Source organism: Pan troglodytes, chromosome 11, assembly GCF_028858775.2.
Source record: "Pan troglodytes isolate AG18354 chromosome 11, NHGRI_mPanTro3-v2.0_pri, whole genome shotgun sequence".
Classification (NCBI taxonomy): domain Eukaryota; kingdom Metazoa; phylum Chordata; class Mammalia; order Primates; family Hominidae; genus Pan; species Pan troglodytes.
The window spans coordinates 45,562,891-45,578,884 of record NC_072409.2 but is presented as its reverse complement, the minus strand read 5'-3'; the positions used below and the strand labels follow the sequence as shown (position 1 = coordinate 45,578,884).

Below are 15,994 nucleotides of genomic sequence, written 5' to 3'. Positions count from 1 at the left end.
ACATCTTTCCATTAGTCACTGCAGTCTATTTTATCAATGAACCCAAACATACAGTCTTTTCATTTTCTCCATTTAAGCTTCCTTTTTCTGATCTTTTGTTTCTATCAAAAATTCATTGTTCTTCAGTAATCATTTGGGGTTCTCTGCTTTAAAAGCTAATTTCAAATTTCACCACAACTCTAGAGAGGCTCTCTTTTAACTTAAAAACAAACAACAAAAAGGTACTCTGAACCACTCATATTTATATTTGAATTGGCATAGATGTGCACGTTAACAAAAGTGTAATGCACAAAGACTGAAATTTTCAAGATTTCATGCACTTATCCTCTCTTTCCAATTAGTTTTTCTAGCCCTTTGAATTGCTCCTAAAAGAAAAATTTTAAAATCTTTCTGAAATAGAGCAAAACGACCGCCTCTGCTAATAACACAAATTCAGGAATTTAATTTCACTATTTTCTACAGAAACTTTGCATTTTAATGTACAAGAGTAAAAGCCTCAGTTATCATGTAATTTAATGTAGGTTTCTCTGAATTTCTGGAGGTTGTATGCTGCAATAGGTCAAATTCAAGGAGTAAGTGAAAGCTGAGCACAAAATATGTGTATTATTTGGTTTTTTTTTTGTTTTTGTTTTTGTTTTCTGAGATAGAGTCTCGCTTTGTTGCCCAGGCTGGAGTGCAGTGGCACGATCTCGGCTCACTGCAAGCTCCGCCTCCTGGGTTCACACCATTCTCCTGCCTCAGCCTCCCAAGTAGCTGGGACTACAGGCGCCTGCCACTATGCCTGGCTAATTGACCTTGTGATCCACCTGCCTCAGCCTAAAGTGCTGGGATTACAGGCGTGAGCCACCACGCCCAGCCTTTTTTTTTTTTTTTTTTTTTTGAGATGGAGTGTCGTTCTTGTCACCCAGGCTGGAGTACAGTGGCGCGGTCTCAGCTCACTGCAACCTCCACCTCCTGGGATCAAGTGATTCTCCTGCCTCAGCCTCCTGAGTAGCTGGGATTACAGGCCCCTGCCACCTCGCCTGGCTAATTTTCATACTTTTAGTAGAGATGGGGTTTCGCCATGTTGGCCAGGCTAGTCTCAAACTCCTGACCTCAGGTAATCCACCCACCTTAGCCTCCCAAAGTGGTGGGATTACAGGCGTGAGCCACCGTGCCCAGCCAAAATATGTGTATTATTTGAATACGCAGATAGATAACATAATAATCAAAGGGCTCGATGAAAAGGGAGAATTAAAGAAAATCTTAAAATAGGATAGAAATGGTTATGGAAAACAGGGACAAATGTGAATTGCAAATATGAGGCCATATTCTTTCTCTAGCTTACAAACCTACTGAGAGGAGAATCTGTCACATGTTAGATATTAAGTAGTAACTTTAGTTTTGTTCCATGTAGCTATGACAGGATAAACACAGCACACAATGTTTTAAGTAGTGAAATCTATCAGCAGCATCTGAGATGAAATAGTGAAAAAGAAAGAATGGGATTATCACATACAAATAGGATTAGAATAATCTAGGCATGAGAAAACACAGACACAGTTGTAGGTGATATGACTGGGAGGTAAGAAAGAGGCTTTTGTAAATGAGAAAAATAAGTAGAAAAGCAGAATGAATTATCTGAGAAGATGGATTAGAGGGAAAAGTAAAAAAACTCCAAGAGAAGGTGACAACATTTTGAAAGGCAAGCCACCTGCTTTTACATGCTACATTGTATCTTGTCTTCCTTCACACAAACAGCCAGACCCTTAAATGCAAACAGTATTGGTCTTTCCCCTGAGTGCTGTATACAATAGGGCCAATGCCTGACTGAGACACACAAATAACAGTCACAGAGTAAAAGTTGTTCCCATGAGCCAATTATCACTCAGAGCTTATGCTGCAGCTGAGACACATAATCTAAGACACAGATTATGCTGGGCTGAGACACATGGACCTGGGCAACTTTAAGGAGGGCCCAAAGCCCTTACACCTGCCTCTAAATGTCCATGATAACTTCTAATGTAGGTTAGTTATGTATAGGACAGAGGCAAAGTGCATACTTGCCAGCAGGCAGTATAACCAGTTGGGAAGAGAAGACCCCTGTGGGGGTGGTCATTGCCTTGACATCCTGCTTATTGCCCCAGCTGTAAATGACCTGCAAGGAGAAATGGACCCCACCCCAAACTTGGTTCAGATGTCAAGAGTGATGATGAGACACATACAATAAGAGGGTGTAAAAAGATTTGTTACTCACATAATGAGGCTTTTTGGGGACAGCTCCAAGCAGGTCCAGATGGGGCTAGAGTGAGCAAGGAAAGGACTGTCTTGGGAGTTTATGGCAGGGGCGGGTGGGGCTGGGCTAACTATTCCCTTATGTAGTTGGAATTTCCCAGCACCAATGGAGGGAACCCATGGGCTTTTTTCTCAGTTTGTCCAGGAAAAAAAGAGAGAGAGATGAGGCTTAGAAAACATCAGCAGTTGAACATCAAAAATGAAGGATACAGAATGAGATGTTCAAAGTATTTTATTAGGGAAATACAAATTAAATAATAATTAGAAATTAAAACCCATCAGATTAGTCAAAATATTAAAAATTTGGATAATACTAGGTATGGGTAGGGATGTGGGGAACTAATACCCTTGTACAAAGTTCCAGGGACCGTAGAGTGACACAGCCAATCTGGAAAATAATGTGCTTATACCTCATCATATTCAATATTAGTATGCCCAATGATAAAGCAATCCCACTCCTCTTCCTTAAGAAATTCTCATTTCCGGCTGGGCGTGGTGGCTCCCGCCTATAATCTCAGCACTTTGGGAGTCCAAGGCGGGTGGATCACAAGGTCAGGAGATCGAGACCATCCTGGCTAACATGGTGAAACCCCGTCTCTACTAAACATACAAAAAATTAGCTGGGTGCAGTGGCGGGCGCCGGTAGTCCCAGCTACCGGGGAGGCTGAGGCAGGAGAATGGCGTGAACCTGGGAGGTGGAGCTTGCAGTGAGCTGAGATCATGCCACTGCACTCCAGCCTGGGGGACAGAGCGAAACTCCATCTCAGAAAAAAAATAAATAAATAAATTATCATTTCCAGTAAGAATAATTCATGAAGAAATGTATTGCAGTACTGTTTGTAGTAGCTGAAAAACTGGACAAGTAAAATGGGGTATATATGTGCACTACAGAATGATATGTAGAAATTAGAATAATGCACTGCAACATGGACCAATTTGAGAAAAAAAAAACTTGAGTAGGATATATAATACAGTACAATTTCTACAAATTAACAATGCCAACAACTCAGATTTTACAAATATCCCACAAATTCAAGGATAAATGGCATAACATGTCAAATATATTAGAACAGTTGCCTCTTGGAAGGATAAAAATGAGTATGGAGACTGAGGATTAAAAAGAATAAATAAGAGGGGAGCCTTAAACACATTGATGACGATATTGACTAAAAACTAAGGCTATAATTATTAACTCAATCTTCTGTACAGGATATACCTGTACACTAGATAAAAAAACTTTGTGTAAGATATGAAAATAAATAAATTAGAAAGATCAAGTCAGTGTTGCGTTGCACTAGCCAAGTAGGAAGAAAATGTCAATGGTACTCTCAAAGTCAACAATCAGAGAAGAGGCATGGGGGGACTTCAGACAAGCCCATCTCTAGATGACAATTGTGAGGCACTAAGGGGAAAGAGACAAAATGAGAAGAAACAGCAGGAACTGAAGTTGTAATGCACAGTAATGTTTTGAGAAGGTAGATCTATGAGTATTTGAATGCATAAGGAAATGATCTAAGACCTTGATGGAGGTAGAAAGAATAAAACTTTTCTAGGGAAAGAGAGAAAAAAGCAAGAAAACAGGACCCTAGAAAGTAGAGTGTGACATGATCCAAAGAACCAGTAATTGTAGCATATTTCCTCCTAAAAAGCCAAGCAAAGAAGAAGGCATTGATATGAGAAGGGATCTTAAGTGGGGTTAGCATTTAGCTATCCAAGGGTCCTTGTCTAATAACTGCTCTTCCAAGCAGTTCTAAAAGTCATTATTAATGACACATCAAAGTTGGGCAAAGTTGTGCACAGCTTCTCCCAGTACAAATGCAGCTGAGTCATACTGTCTACCATGCTCTTGGTTCCCTTCTCACCTGGACGGCTCTGACTGGGGATCTCACCATCCAACATACATGGCTCTTCTTGTTCCAAGCTGAAGATGACTTCTGGTTTGGGAACTTGACATCCTGTTAACAGGGGATGATAGAGGACTTGATTTCAGAGGCCATACAATGAAGCATTCCATTTTTTTTCCAAAAAAGTTCACTGGGAACAGAGGAATATTCACACTACCCGAAAGAGATTATTAAGAACATGGGACAAAATAAGGACAAAACCATTACACACTTTAGATGTCCTGCAGTCTTTAGAAGTCCCACATACCTCAGAAAACACAGACTTCAGCAATTCTACTGAGAAGAAAAATATACTCAATTAGGTGCAGCCTACTCTATACCCAGCAGAGCCGTGCTTACCCACTGAGATCAAGTTGAAATAGTTTTCCAGCATCACTTCTCTGTATAGGCTTTTCTGAGCAAGGTCTAATTGTTGCCACTCATCCCTACTGAAGTCTACAGTTACGTCCTTGAATGACACTGATTCCTGTTAAAAAAAAAAACAAACTTTAAAATAATTTTTTAAAGAATATATTTGAATTCAAAAAAAAAAAAAACCTTTCAATGTGAAGGATCGAGATTACAGAATGGAAACAAGATAGGACCTTATTTTTAATGTGATACAATATACTATAAAGAACTTCTACAACTCAACGACAACGAACAAAATAATTTTAAAAATGGGTAAAAAGCTTAAATAGACATTTCTGCAAGGAAGATATACAAATATTTAACAAGCACATGTAAAGATGCTCAACGTCATTAATCACTAGGGAAATGCAAATTAAAACTACAAGATATTACCTCACACCCATCTGGATGATAAAGAAAATGTCTAAAATTGATTATAATGATGGCTGTACAACTGAGTGAATACACTAAAAATCAATACATGGTACACTTTTTTTTTGAGACAGAGTCTCGCTCAGTCACCCAGGCTGGAGTGCAGTGGCTCGATCTCCACTCACCGCAAGCTCTGCCTCCTGGGTTCACGCCATTCTCCTGCCTCAGCCTCCTGAGTAGCTGGGACTACAGGCGCCCGCCACCACGCCCAGCTAATTAAAAAAAATTTTTTTAGTAGAGACGGGGTTTCACCGTGTTAGCCAGGATGGTCTCGATCTCCTGACCTCGTGATCCACCCGCCTCAGCCTCCCAAAGTGCTGGGATTACAGGCATGAGCCACGACACCCAGCCTACATGGTACACTTTAAATGGTAAACTGTGTGGTGTATGAAGGAGAGGGCTCTTTTTTGGCACTGCCATTTCCAGATGAGATGCAGTAGCTTGGCAGTCCAGTGCTTCCTTCAAAAATGAACTGTAAATGCCAGACGCAATACTTGAAATCATCTGTTTCAAAGCACTGGAAAGCTGCTGAGGTAGCAAGAAATATAGGGGCTAAGACTGGAGAGGAGAGAATATTAAAGATTGAAGCTGACTTATTCAGTCACTCTGACAGTGGGAGCATTTACCAATTCTGGCTGTGGACAAAAGCTGAGAATCCAGCTTTTGTCCTGGATTCTCATTTTGTCTTGTCTACTGGAGAATGCAGTAGAAGGCTGCAGCTGGGTGACAGAGAAACCAACATAACTCAAACACATGGCCATTTTCCCCTCAGGATATTTGCTGAATTCTAGGGTATATAGGGCAGAAGACTAAAAATGTAAGCAAACAGCCTTTGAAGAACAGAGCAAAAGTCTAGTATCTGTTAAGAAAATAGTTGGGCATCTATCAGGAAGAGGGTCTTTAGAGGACAAAAGGGCTCTCAGCTGAAAATTCTCAGGAGCCAGGGTGATCCAGAGGTAAAGTGAGTCTTAGCAGAGCTTCAACCTGGCCTTATTTCAACATCAACAGTGCCTGACTGGATGTACGTGTTCTCCCTTCCCTCCATTTGCTAACATAAGGAAAGATGAATCCTCTGTGGAGAAAGATTTTTTTTTTCTTTTCTTCTGAGACAGGGTCTTGCTCTGTCATCCAGGCTGGAGTGCAGTGGCACAAACACGATTCACTGCAGCCTCGACCTGGGCTCAAGCAATCCTCCCGTCTCAGCCCCACAAGTAGCTGGGACTACAGGCACATGCTACCATGCCCAGCTAATTTGTCTATCTTTTGTAGAGATGGGTTTTGCCATGTTGCCCAGGCTGGTCTGGGACTCCTGAGCTCAAGTGATCTGTCCCCCTCAGCCTCCCAGGTATGAGCCCTGCCTACAACTTATTATACACAGTGTTTAAAACAAACAAAAAAAATCCTACACATCCAAAAAGATAGGACCACATATCCAAAATCAGAGAAGGAAAAAATTCAATAGAAACAGTCACACAGAGAATTGGAGTTAGATGAAAAGGGGACTATCTTTAGAGAGTTGGTTCTTATAATAAAGAATCAAATGAAAGTTCAAAAATTGAAAAATCTAAAATCTAAAATTAAGAAGTCCTTATGCAGGTTTAACAGCAAAATACAGAATTTCTGAAATGGAAGACAAGTAAATAGAAAATATCCAAACTGAAGCAGAGATTTTTTTTTTAAAGAAAAAAACATAGGAGCATTAGGAACATGTGTGACGTAGTAAAAAGGTATAACCTATCAGAGTCTGAGAAGTTAAAGAGGAGAGTGCAGGGAAAAAGCAATATTTGAAGAAGTAATGGCTATGAATGTCATCAACCCTTAGGATTCAAGAAGCTCTTCAAATACCTCTTTACAAAACTGCAAGTATTGACTATGCAAAACAGTAACAGTACTATTCTGGGAGGTTTAAAATGTATGCAAAATTTAAAATAATGGAAATAATAATGCAAAAATGGGAGGCAGTAAATAGAATTAAAGTGTTTTATAAAGTATCCTAGCATTATTAAGGAGATAAAATAGTAAGTTCAAGATGGATGTTTTAATATCTGGGGTAACAAACAGTAAAAGAATTATAACAAGTAAACAAAGGAAAAAATTAAAGAGTAAAAAAATTATGTAATATAAAAAGTCAAGAAAGGAATGAAAAAATAGGTAGTTCAAATAAAAACTAGGCCGGGCGTGGTGGCTCACACCTGTAATCCCAGCACTTTGGGAGGCTGAGGCAGGCGGATCATGAGGTCAGGAGATCGAGACCATCCTGGCTAACATGGTGAAACCCGGTCTCTACTAAAAATATAAAAAAATTAGCTGGGTGTGGTGGCGGGCACCTGTAGTCCCAGCTACTCAGGAGGCTGAGGCAGGAGAATGGTGTGAACCCAGGAGGTGGAGGTTGCAGTGAGCCAAGACTGCACCACTGCACTCCAGCCTGGGCAACAGAGCGAGACTCCATCTCAAAAATAAAATAAAATAAAATAAAAACTAATAGTAAGGTGGTATATATAAATTCAAGTATATTAGTAATTACATTAAGTGTAAATGCATTAAACATTCAAGTTAAAAGCAAGGATTGAGACTTCTGGTTCTAAAAAACAAAACAAAAAAAAAGAGTGCATTCCACCCAAGTCCTCCTGCTAATTACCTAAAAATCTAGAAAAATACATAAAGCATCTGTCAGAAGACTCACTGGTGGAGAAAAGAAAGTAGAACCTAAGGACTTAAAAAACAACACAGTAGTGAGTTAGTTCCCTAGAGGGAACTTAGAGGGAGAGAGGGAGCTCCTACATATTGCAAAATGAGTACTAGAGGAGCTTGCAACCTGGAAGAACCAATGAGCACAGACAAAAAAGGCCTCCCCAAAGCATACATTTTCCAGCCAAATAATTTGAAATAGGGCAGCACTGCAGGATGGGACCTTTTGACTACACATACCTACAAAGTTCAGAAGTACCCAAGAACACCCTCACTTCTGACACCTACTGCAAGCAGAGGGATTTCCCAGGATCACCTGTACTTCTGACACCAATTCCAAGTCAGGGGTCCCCAGGACCACCCTCAGGTTCCACAAGTCACAGAAGAACTCACAGAAATTAGAAAAGCCATAATACTCGTGGCTATGGTGTTATATAGTGGCTTTACAATGAAAGGATACAGATCAAAATCAGCCAAGGGAAGATGTACTTAGTGCAGGGTCAATGAGAGTTCCAGGTGTGAGCTTCCAGTGGTTTTCTCCCAGTGGAGTCATATGGACAGCACTTACTTCTCCCAGCAATGATGTGTGATGATAATACACATGGAGTATTGCCAACTGGGGAAGTTCACTTGAGCCTTGATGTCCAGAGTTTTTACTGAGACTTGATCATGTGGACATGAATGACTCCCACTGTGGCTGATCTTAGTCTCCAGCCCCTCCAGAGCTGATATTGCATGGCCAAAGGTACCCCACTATAAACCACATGTTGGCATAGAATATTCAGTGTGGCCCAAAGCTCCCACCATAAATCACACTGTCATTATATACTATCTTGCATGGCCTAAGCAAGGCCTGCAGGACATTCCAAAGATTTAGAGGTTACCTCCCAGGAGCTGAGTGCAAAGGCCAAACCTCTCTTTGGGCAAAGTTAATCCTTTACTGCACAACAGTATACTTGAGGCCGGGCGCGGTGGCTCACGCCTGTAATCCCAGCACTTTGGGAGGCCGAGGCAGGCGGATCACGAGGTCAGGAGATCGAGACCATCCTGGCTAACATGGTGAAACCCCATCTCTACTAAAAAAATACAAAAAATTAGCCGGGCGTGGTGGCGGGCGCCTGTAGTCCCAGCTACTTGAGAGGCTGAGGCAGGAGAATGGCGTGAACCCGGGAGGCGGAGCTTGCAGTGAGCTGAGATCACACCAGTGCACTCCAGCCTGGGCGACAGAGCGAGACTCCATCTCAAAAAAAACCAAAAAACAAAAAACAAAACAAAACAAAAAAAACCAGTATACTTGAGGTGAAAACTACAAAAGATGCATCCTTTGCCTTCTTCACAAACAATGTGACTCCAAAGATGGTGGGGTGGAGCTCTCTCAATCATCCCAACTGCATTAGCTCAAAGAGAGGTAGCACCCCTCTTGCCTCTCCAGCAGGCATTATATAGACTGTATTGGCTAACCCTACCCCAAATTAAGTGAATGACAGCAAAGAAGAAGTAGCTACCTTCTTCCAATAGAGAGTGGAGGATGGATTATGGAGAAAGTTATAAAAAGGGGTTCTTTAAATCCATGTATGATGACCTGGGCACACCTATGAGCAGCCCATGTATAAAATGAATCAGAATCAACATAGAAAAAGCTTTCAGGGCTGAACTAGGGTGTGGGATACTGTCCAGGTTTCAAATTAGCTTCTGGGTAGCAAAAAATGAGGGAGACCAAAATAGAACTGCAAAGACTTTCAAAACTAAGTTGAATTTGAAATACAGCCCATAAAAATAGACCAAGACATGCACTCTAAACCTAAATATGTTGACAACTGCTAAAATAGAGGATTTGAAGAGAAAACAGAATCTCATAACATGATATTCAGAATGTCCTGAATAAAGCCAAAATTATTCATCATCTTAAGAACCAAGAAAATCTGAAATCAAATGAGAAAAGAGCATCAACAGATAGCAACACTCAGATGAATCAGATGTTGGAATTATTTGACAAGGATTTAAAGTAGCTAACTAAAAGTGTTGCAACAAGCAGCTGTAAATAGTGTTGAATCAAGTGGAAATATATAAATTCTCAGCAAAGAAATAGAAGGTATGAGGAAGAACAAAATGAAAATTTTAGAACCAAAAAATACAGTAAGTGAAATTAAAAACCTCACTGGATGATCTCAACAGCAGAATGGAGATCCAAAGAAAAGAATCAGTTACCTCAGTTACCTGTAAGATAGATAAACAGAAATTATCCAATCTGAACAATAGAAAAAATAATTGATGAAATGATTGTTTCATCAATTCCCTCAGGCTGTATTCAACCTAAGGGACCCAGCGGGACAATAACAGAACAGCCAACAATCATTGCAGCAGTCCTAGAAGGAATGAAAAAGTAGGACGGGAGACTGGAAAAAGATTTGAAGAAATAATAGCTGAAAACCTCCCAAATCTGGTAAAAGGCATAAATGTACAGATTCAAGTCACTGACCAAATCTCCAAAAGGAAAACCTCAAATAAATCCATGTCTAGATACATTGTAAGATTTATAAAATCCAAATTTAAGAATAGAACCTGAAAACAGTCAGAGAGAAATGACACATTACATGTAGGGAAAGGGCAATTTGAACAAGAATGACTTTCTCATTAAAAACCAAATATGTCAAAAGGAAGTGGGACCATATTTTTCAAGTGCTGAAGGGAAAGAGCTGTCAATATTGAATTCAATATCCAGTGAAAATAAAATAGGCTCTGTTTAAATTCTCTTAAACTTAATTCTGAGGAATTACCTGCCATTGGTAGTTGAGAAAGAAGTCTGAAAAATAAAAAATAAAAAAAGAATTAACTGCCATACATTTATTAAGCATAATTACTTAGGTAATTCTTAGGAATTACCTGCCATATATTTACTAAGCAAGATGTTCAGAACTTTATGTTGTGAACATCTTCACAACTTTACACAATATGCTTCAAGACATCAAAGAACTTACAACAACTTTCTAAGATATTATAAAGGGCATAAGAGATGTGCAAAGCATAGCATGACCCCAAATAGAAGAAAATTCTACATGGAGTGTAAGACTAAGTTCTGTAGAGTTGATGAAACTTAAGCTTAATCTTGGGAGATGCCATGTTTAATGCAAGCAGAGTAGGGCAAAGTGATTTTTAGAAGGGAGCAGCATGAGCAAAGGTATAAAGATAGGAAAATACATGATAAATTCAGGGAACCACAAATTAGTCTGCATAATGAGAAGTCTGTATGCAATGAAGGAAAGGTGTTTATGAGGAAATTTCAGTAGAGGTATGCTGGCATGAAATCATGCAACTATTTTTCCTCCAATACATAATGGACTGCCATTAAAGTAATTTATATATAGAGAAAAGATTATTAGATTTATGTTTACAACCGCCAAGAAGATGCTGGCCAGGTTGTGGAGAAATAGGAACGCTTTTACACTGTTAGTGGGAATGTAAATTTGTTCAACCATTGTGGAAGACAGTGTGGTGATTCCTCAAAGATTTAGAAGTGGAAATACCATTTGACCCAGCAATCCCATTACTGGTTATATACCCAAAGGAATATAAATCATTCTGTTATAAAGATACACGCATGCATATGTTCATTGTGGCACTATTCACAATAGCAAAGACATGGAATCAACCCAAATGCCCATCAGTGATAGACTGGATAAAGAAAATGTGGCACATATACATCATGGAATACTATGCAGCCATAAAAAGGAATGAGATCATATCCTTTGCAGGGACATGCAGGGAGCTGGAAGCCATTATCCTCAGCAAACTAATGCAGGAACAGAAAACCAAACGCTACATGTTCTTACTTGTAAGTGGGAGCTGAACAATGTGAACACATGGACACAGGGAAGGGAACAACACTCACTGGGGCCTGTTGGGGAAGGGTGGGGGGTGGGAGAACATTAGGGAAAAAAGCTAATGCATGCTGGGCTTAATACCTAGGTGATGGCTTGATAGGTGCAGCAAACCATCATGACACACATTTACCTATGCAACAAACCGGCACATCCTGCACATGTACCCTAGAACTTAAAATAAAAAATAAAAAAAGACTATCAAGAAACAGCAGGGAGAATACATTTGAATGAGCAAGAGTGGAAGTCTAGGCAATATTTCATGTGAAAGAATTAAAACACCTAAGTTAGGGAGAAAATATTATTTAACAGGAATATAGAAAAAGAAATTGGTGTAGATAGTAGGTAATTAGAATTGATAGATGGAGTAAGAAAAAGGAGGAACTAAAGTGAAATTCTCAATTATTCGTTTTGTATACTCTGAGATTATAGTGTCATATACTGAAGTAGAGATTGATGAATGGAAAAGGTTGGAGAAAGGGAACCAGATGAAATCACTTATGTTTTGCACATATTGAGATTACAGGGATTAAACATGTAGGCAGGCATATTATAGGACGTTAGGCAGAGGCCTAGAGTGGAGATAAAGATTTGGGAGTCACCAGTAGATAATTAATAACTAAAATCATCTGAGTAAATGAGACTGCTTGAGAGGACACCTGATAAAGGAGAATGTAAAGGAAAGAATCTGAAAAAGTTACCAGCATTGAAGAAGAGGTGTCAGCAATAAAAACTGAGAAATCGGACAGAGCCAGGAGAGAGTAACGTCTTAGAATGTATGTGGGGATTAGTTGATGGGGTTGAATGCCAAGATGGATGAAAAAAGCAAAAGACAGATAAATTCTGGCTTTTGTATTTAGGAGATGTGACAGTGATAGCTAGTTGTCTTCCAACATTCACTCATCCTTTCTTCCCTAATAACAGAACATGAATTCTTAGCTGGCTACTCTGAGTAAGACTTTCTTTTCCCAGCCCACCTTAAATGTAACCAGGAAACTATACTTTGGCCACAGAGATACAGGCGATACTTCTGAGATGGCAGTTTTTAAAGGAGAAGGTGTGAGTGCCCCTTTCCTCCCCAACCTCACCATGCTGCTGGCCTGGAACGCTGACTCAGTTAATGCAACCCCAGCAAATCTTGGGAACTATCAAGTGACATGAGGTTGAAAATCACAAAATGAGAATGACATAGAGAATAACAACAAAAAACGGTGTATGAATTTGTGAAGACACCAGGCCCTGAATGAATACTTTCAGACTTCTTTTGCTTCTTTTGTGTTTAAGCCCGTAATTTTTAGATTTCTGTTATACTAAAATGCATTTTGCCAGACAATTCTAATAAAATAGATAGAAACTGGGTTGCAATTACAGACTCTTAAGCTTTTAAGCAAAAAATTCAGTACCACGTAATAGCAAAAAGATCAGTACTTCAGGAAAATATAATTCATATTTTGAATGACAATCTAAAATACATAAAACAAAAGTTGACAAAATTACATGGAGAAATTGATAAACCTACACACGCATGGGAGACTTCCCAACTCCCCCTCCCTACTCTGAGAGATTTTAACCAGATTACATTCATTAATCACTAGATATAGCAACAAAAATTTGGCACATATAGGAAAATTTCTGCAAGAAAATTGACAAGCCAGTTACAAAGGAGATGAGATCTCATACATAAAACAAATATGCAATAGTCAAAAAATAAGGATTATACAGAAGATCTGAACAACACAAATAAGCTGTTTGTGATGTAGATAGAAATCACACACACACACAGAGAGAGAGAGAAAGAGAGAGAGAGAGAACGAGAGAGAAAGAGTATATTCATCATTATATTAGGGGACCATACATGAATGACAGTGTGATAGTACACAAAATGTAAAAAGAACATAAATGTAACAACAGGCTGGGTGCAGTGGCACATGCCTGTAATCCCAGTACTTTGGGAGGCCAAGGCAGGAGGATTGCTTGAGTCCACGAGTTTGAGACCAGCCTGGGCAACATAGTGAGAACTTGTCTCTATAAAAAATCAAAACAACAACAACAACAACAACAAAAAGCAATACAAACTACAGACAACTCAGTTTAAAAAAAAGGGGGGAATGAATCAAGCAATTCTCAAAAGAAGTGTACATGACAATGAAATTCTGAAAAACTGTTCAATCATATTAGTAACCAGGGAAATGCTAATTAAATCCAAAATGAGATACCTCTGCAAACTCCCAAGATGGCTAAAATTGTAAAGATTGAAAACACCAAGTACTGGTAAAGATACAAAGTAGTAAACATATCTGCACACTACTGGTAGGAATACAAATTGGCGTAACAAACTTTGCAAAGCTGTATGACATCATATACTAAAGTTGGAGAGGGGCCAGGTGCAGTGGCTCAGGCCTGTAATCCTAGCACTTTAGGAGGCCGAGGCAGGAGGATTGCTTGAGAGCAGGAGTTCAAGACTAGCCTGCGCAACATAGCAAGATGCCGTCTCTACAAAAAGAAAAAAAAAATTAGCCAGGCATGGTGGCATGCGTCTACAGTCCCAGCTACTTGGGAGGCAGTGGAAGCAGGATCACTTGAGCCCTGAAAGTTGAGGCTGTAGTGAGCTGGGATCACAGCATTGCACTCCACTCAGCTTGGGTGACAGAGCAAGACCTTGCCTTTGGATAGAAATAACTTCTGAAAGAAATGTTCACAAGAGCATATTTCATAATGCATTTTATATCTCTCCATAGTAAAGGCTTAAAAATAAATGAAAATAAAATCATAATGGTACAGAAATGCATATGGTATACCATCTTCTGTGGAAAGAACATAATACTTTTCCTATTTGTTTTTGTCTATATAATGACACTTTGAACACACACTAAAAAAAAATTAGTTATCCAGATTGAGGACATGGGCTGATAGGAAAAGAAAGAGGGAGATTTTTCACTATGTACTTATTTTCTTACTTTTAAATCATATGCATGTATTACCTATTCAAAATACTCATCTGACAAAGGTCTAATATCCAGATTCTACAGGGAACTTAAAAACACATTTACAAGAAAAAACAACCCCATCAAAAAGTGGGTGAAGGATATGAACAGACACTTCTCAAAAGAAGACATTTATGTGGCCAACAATCACACGAAAAAAAGCTCAACATCACTGATCATTAGAGAAATACAAATCAAAACCACAATGAGATACCATCTCATGCCAGTCGGAATGGCTATTATTAAAAAGTCAAGAAACAATAGATGCTGGCGAGGCTGTGGAGAAATAGGAACACTTTTACACTGTTGGTGGGAATGTAAATTAGTTCAACCATTGTGGAAGACAGTGTGGCAATTCCTCAAGGATCTAGAACCAGAAATACCAGTTGACCCAGCCATCCCATTACTGGGTATGTACCCAGAGGAATATAAATCATTCTACTATAAAGACACATGCACACGTATGTTTACTGCAGCACTATTTACAATAGCAAAGACACAGAACCAACCCAAATGCCCAGCAATGATAGACTAGATAAAGAAAATGTGGTACATATACAACATGGAATAGTATGCAGCCATAAAAAGGAATCAGATCACATCCTTTGCAGGGACATGGATGAAGCTGGAAACCATCATTCTCAGCAAACTAACACAGGAACAGAAATCCGAACACTGCATGTTCTCACTCATAAGTGGGAGTTGAACAATGAGAACACACAGACACAGGGCAGGGAACAAGCCACACCAGGGCCTATCGAGGGGTGGGGGGATAAGGGGAGAGAGAGCATTAGGACAAATAGCAAATGCATGCAGGCTTAAAACCTAGATGATGGGGGCCGGGCGTGGTGGCTCACACCTGTAATCCCAGCACTTTGGGAGGCCAAGGTGGGTGGATCACCTGAGGTCGGGAGTTCGAGACCAGCCTGACTGGAGAAACCCTGTCTCTACTAGAAATACAAAATTAGCTGGGCACAGTGGCTCAAGCCTGTAATCTCATCACTTTGGGAGGCGAGGTCAGGAGATCGAGACCCTCCTGGCTAACACAGTGAAACCCCGTCTCTACTAAAAAAATTTAAAGAAAATTAGCCAGGCCTGGTGGCAGGCGCCTGTAGTCCCAGCTACTCGGGAGGCTGAGGCAGAAGAATCCCTTGAACCCGGGAGGCGGAGGTTGTGGTGAGCTGAGATTGCGCCATTGCACTCCAGCCTGGGCAACAAGAGCGAAACTCCATCTCAAAACACAAAGCAAAACAAAACAACAACAACAACAACAACAAAACAAACCTAGATGACAGGGTGATAGGTGCAGCAAACCACCATGGCACGCGTATACCTATGTAACAAACCTGCACGTTCTGCACATGTATCCTGGAACTTAAAGTAAAATTTTAAAAAAAGAAAATATTGCACCCATGAATATTAGAAAGATCATTCAGAAGTGAAG

General features: G+C 39.8%; 1 protein-coding gene across 3 annotated transcripts in view; it reads right to left on the bottom strand.

Annotated features, from left to right (window-relative positions):
- Positions 1-15,994, bottom strand: part of ZNF484 (zinc finger protein 484) — a 34,212-nt gene that overhangs the window by 7,864 nt on the left and 10,354 nt on the right. For 2 of the 3 annotated variants that reach the window (XM_001147475.6, XM_520696.8), the window contains 2 exons: positions 4,518-4,644; positions 4,137-4,229 (listed from right to left, as the gene is read on the bottom strand). In XM_001147475.6, coding sequence (XP_001147475.1) covers positions 4,137-4,229; positions 4,518-4,644 — 220 coding nt within the window. Of the gene's footprint in view, positions 1-4,136; positions 4,230-4,517; positions 4,645-10,465; positions 10,492-15,994 lie in introns of all 3 variants that reach the window. The other variant, XM_003312175.6, reaches the window with a different exon arrangement.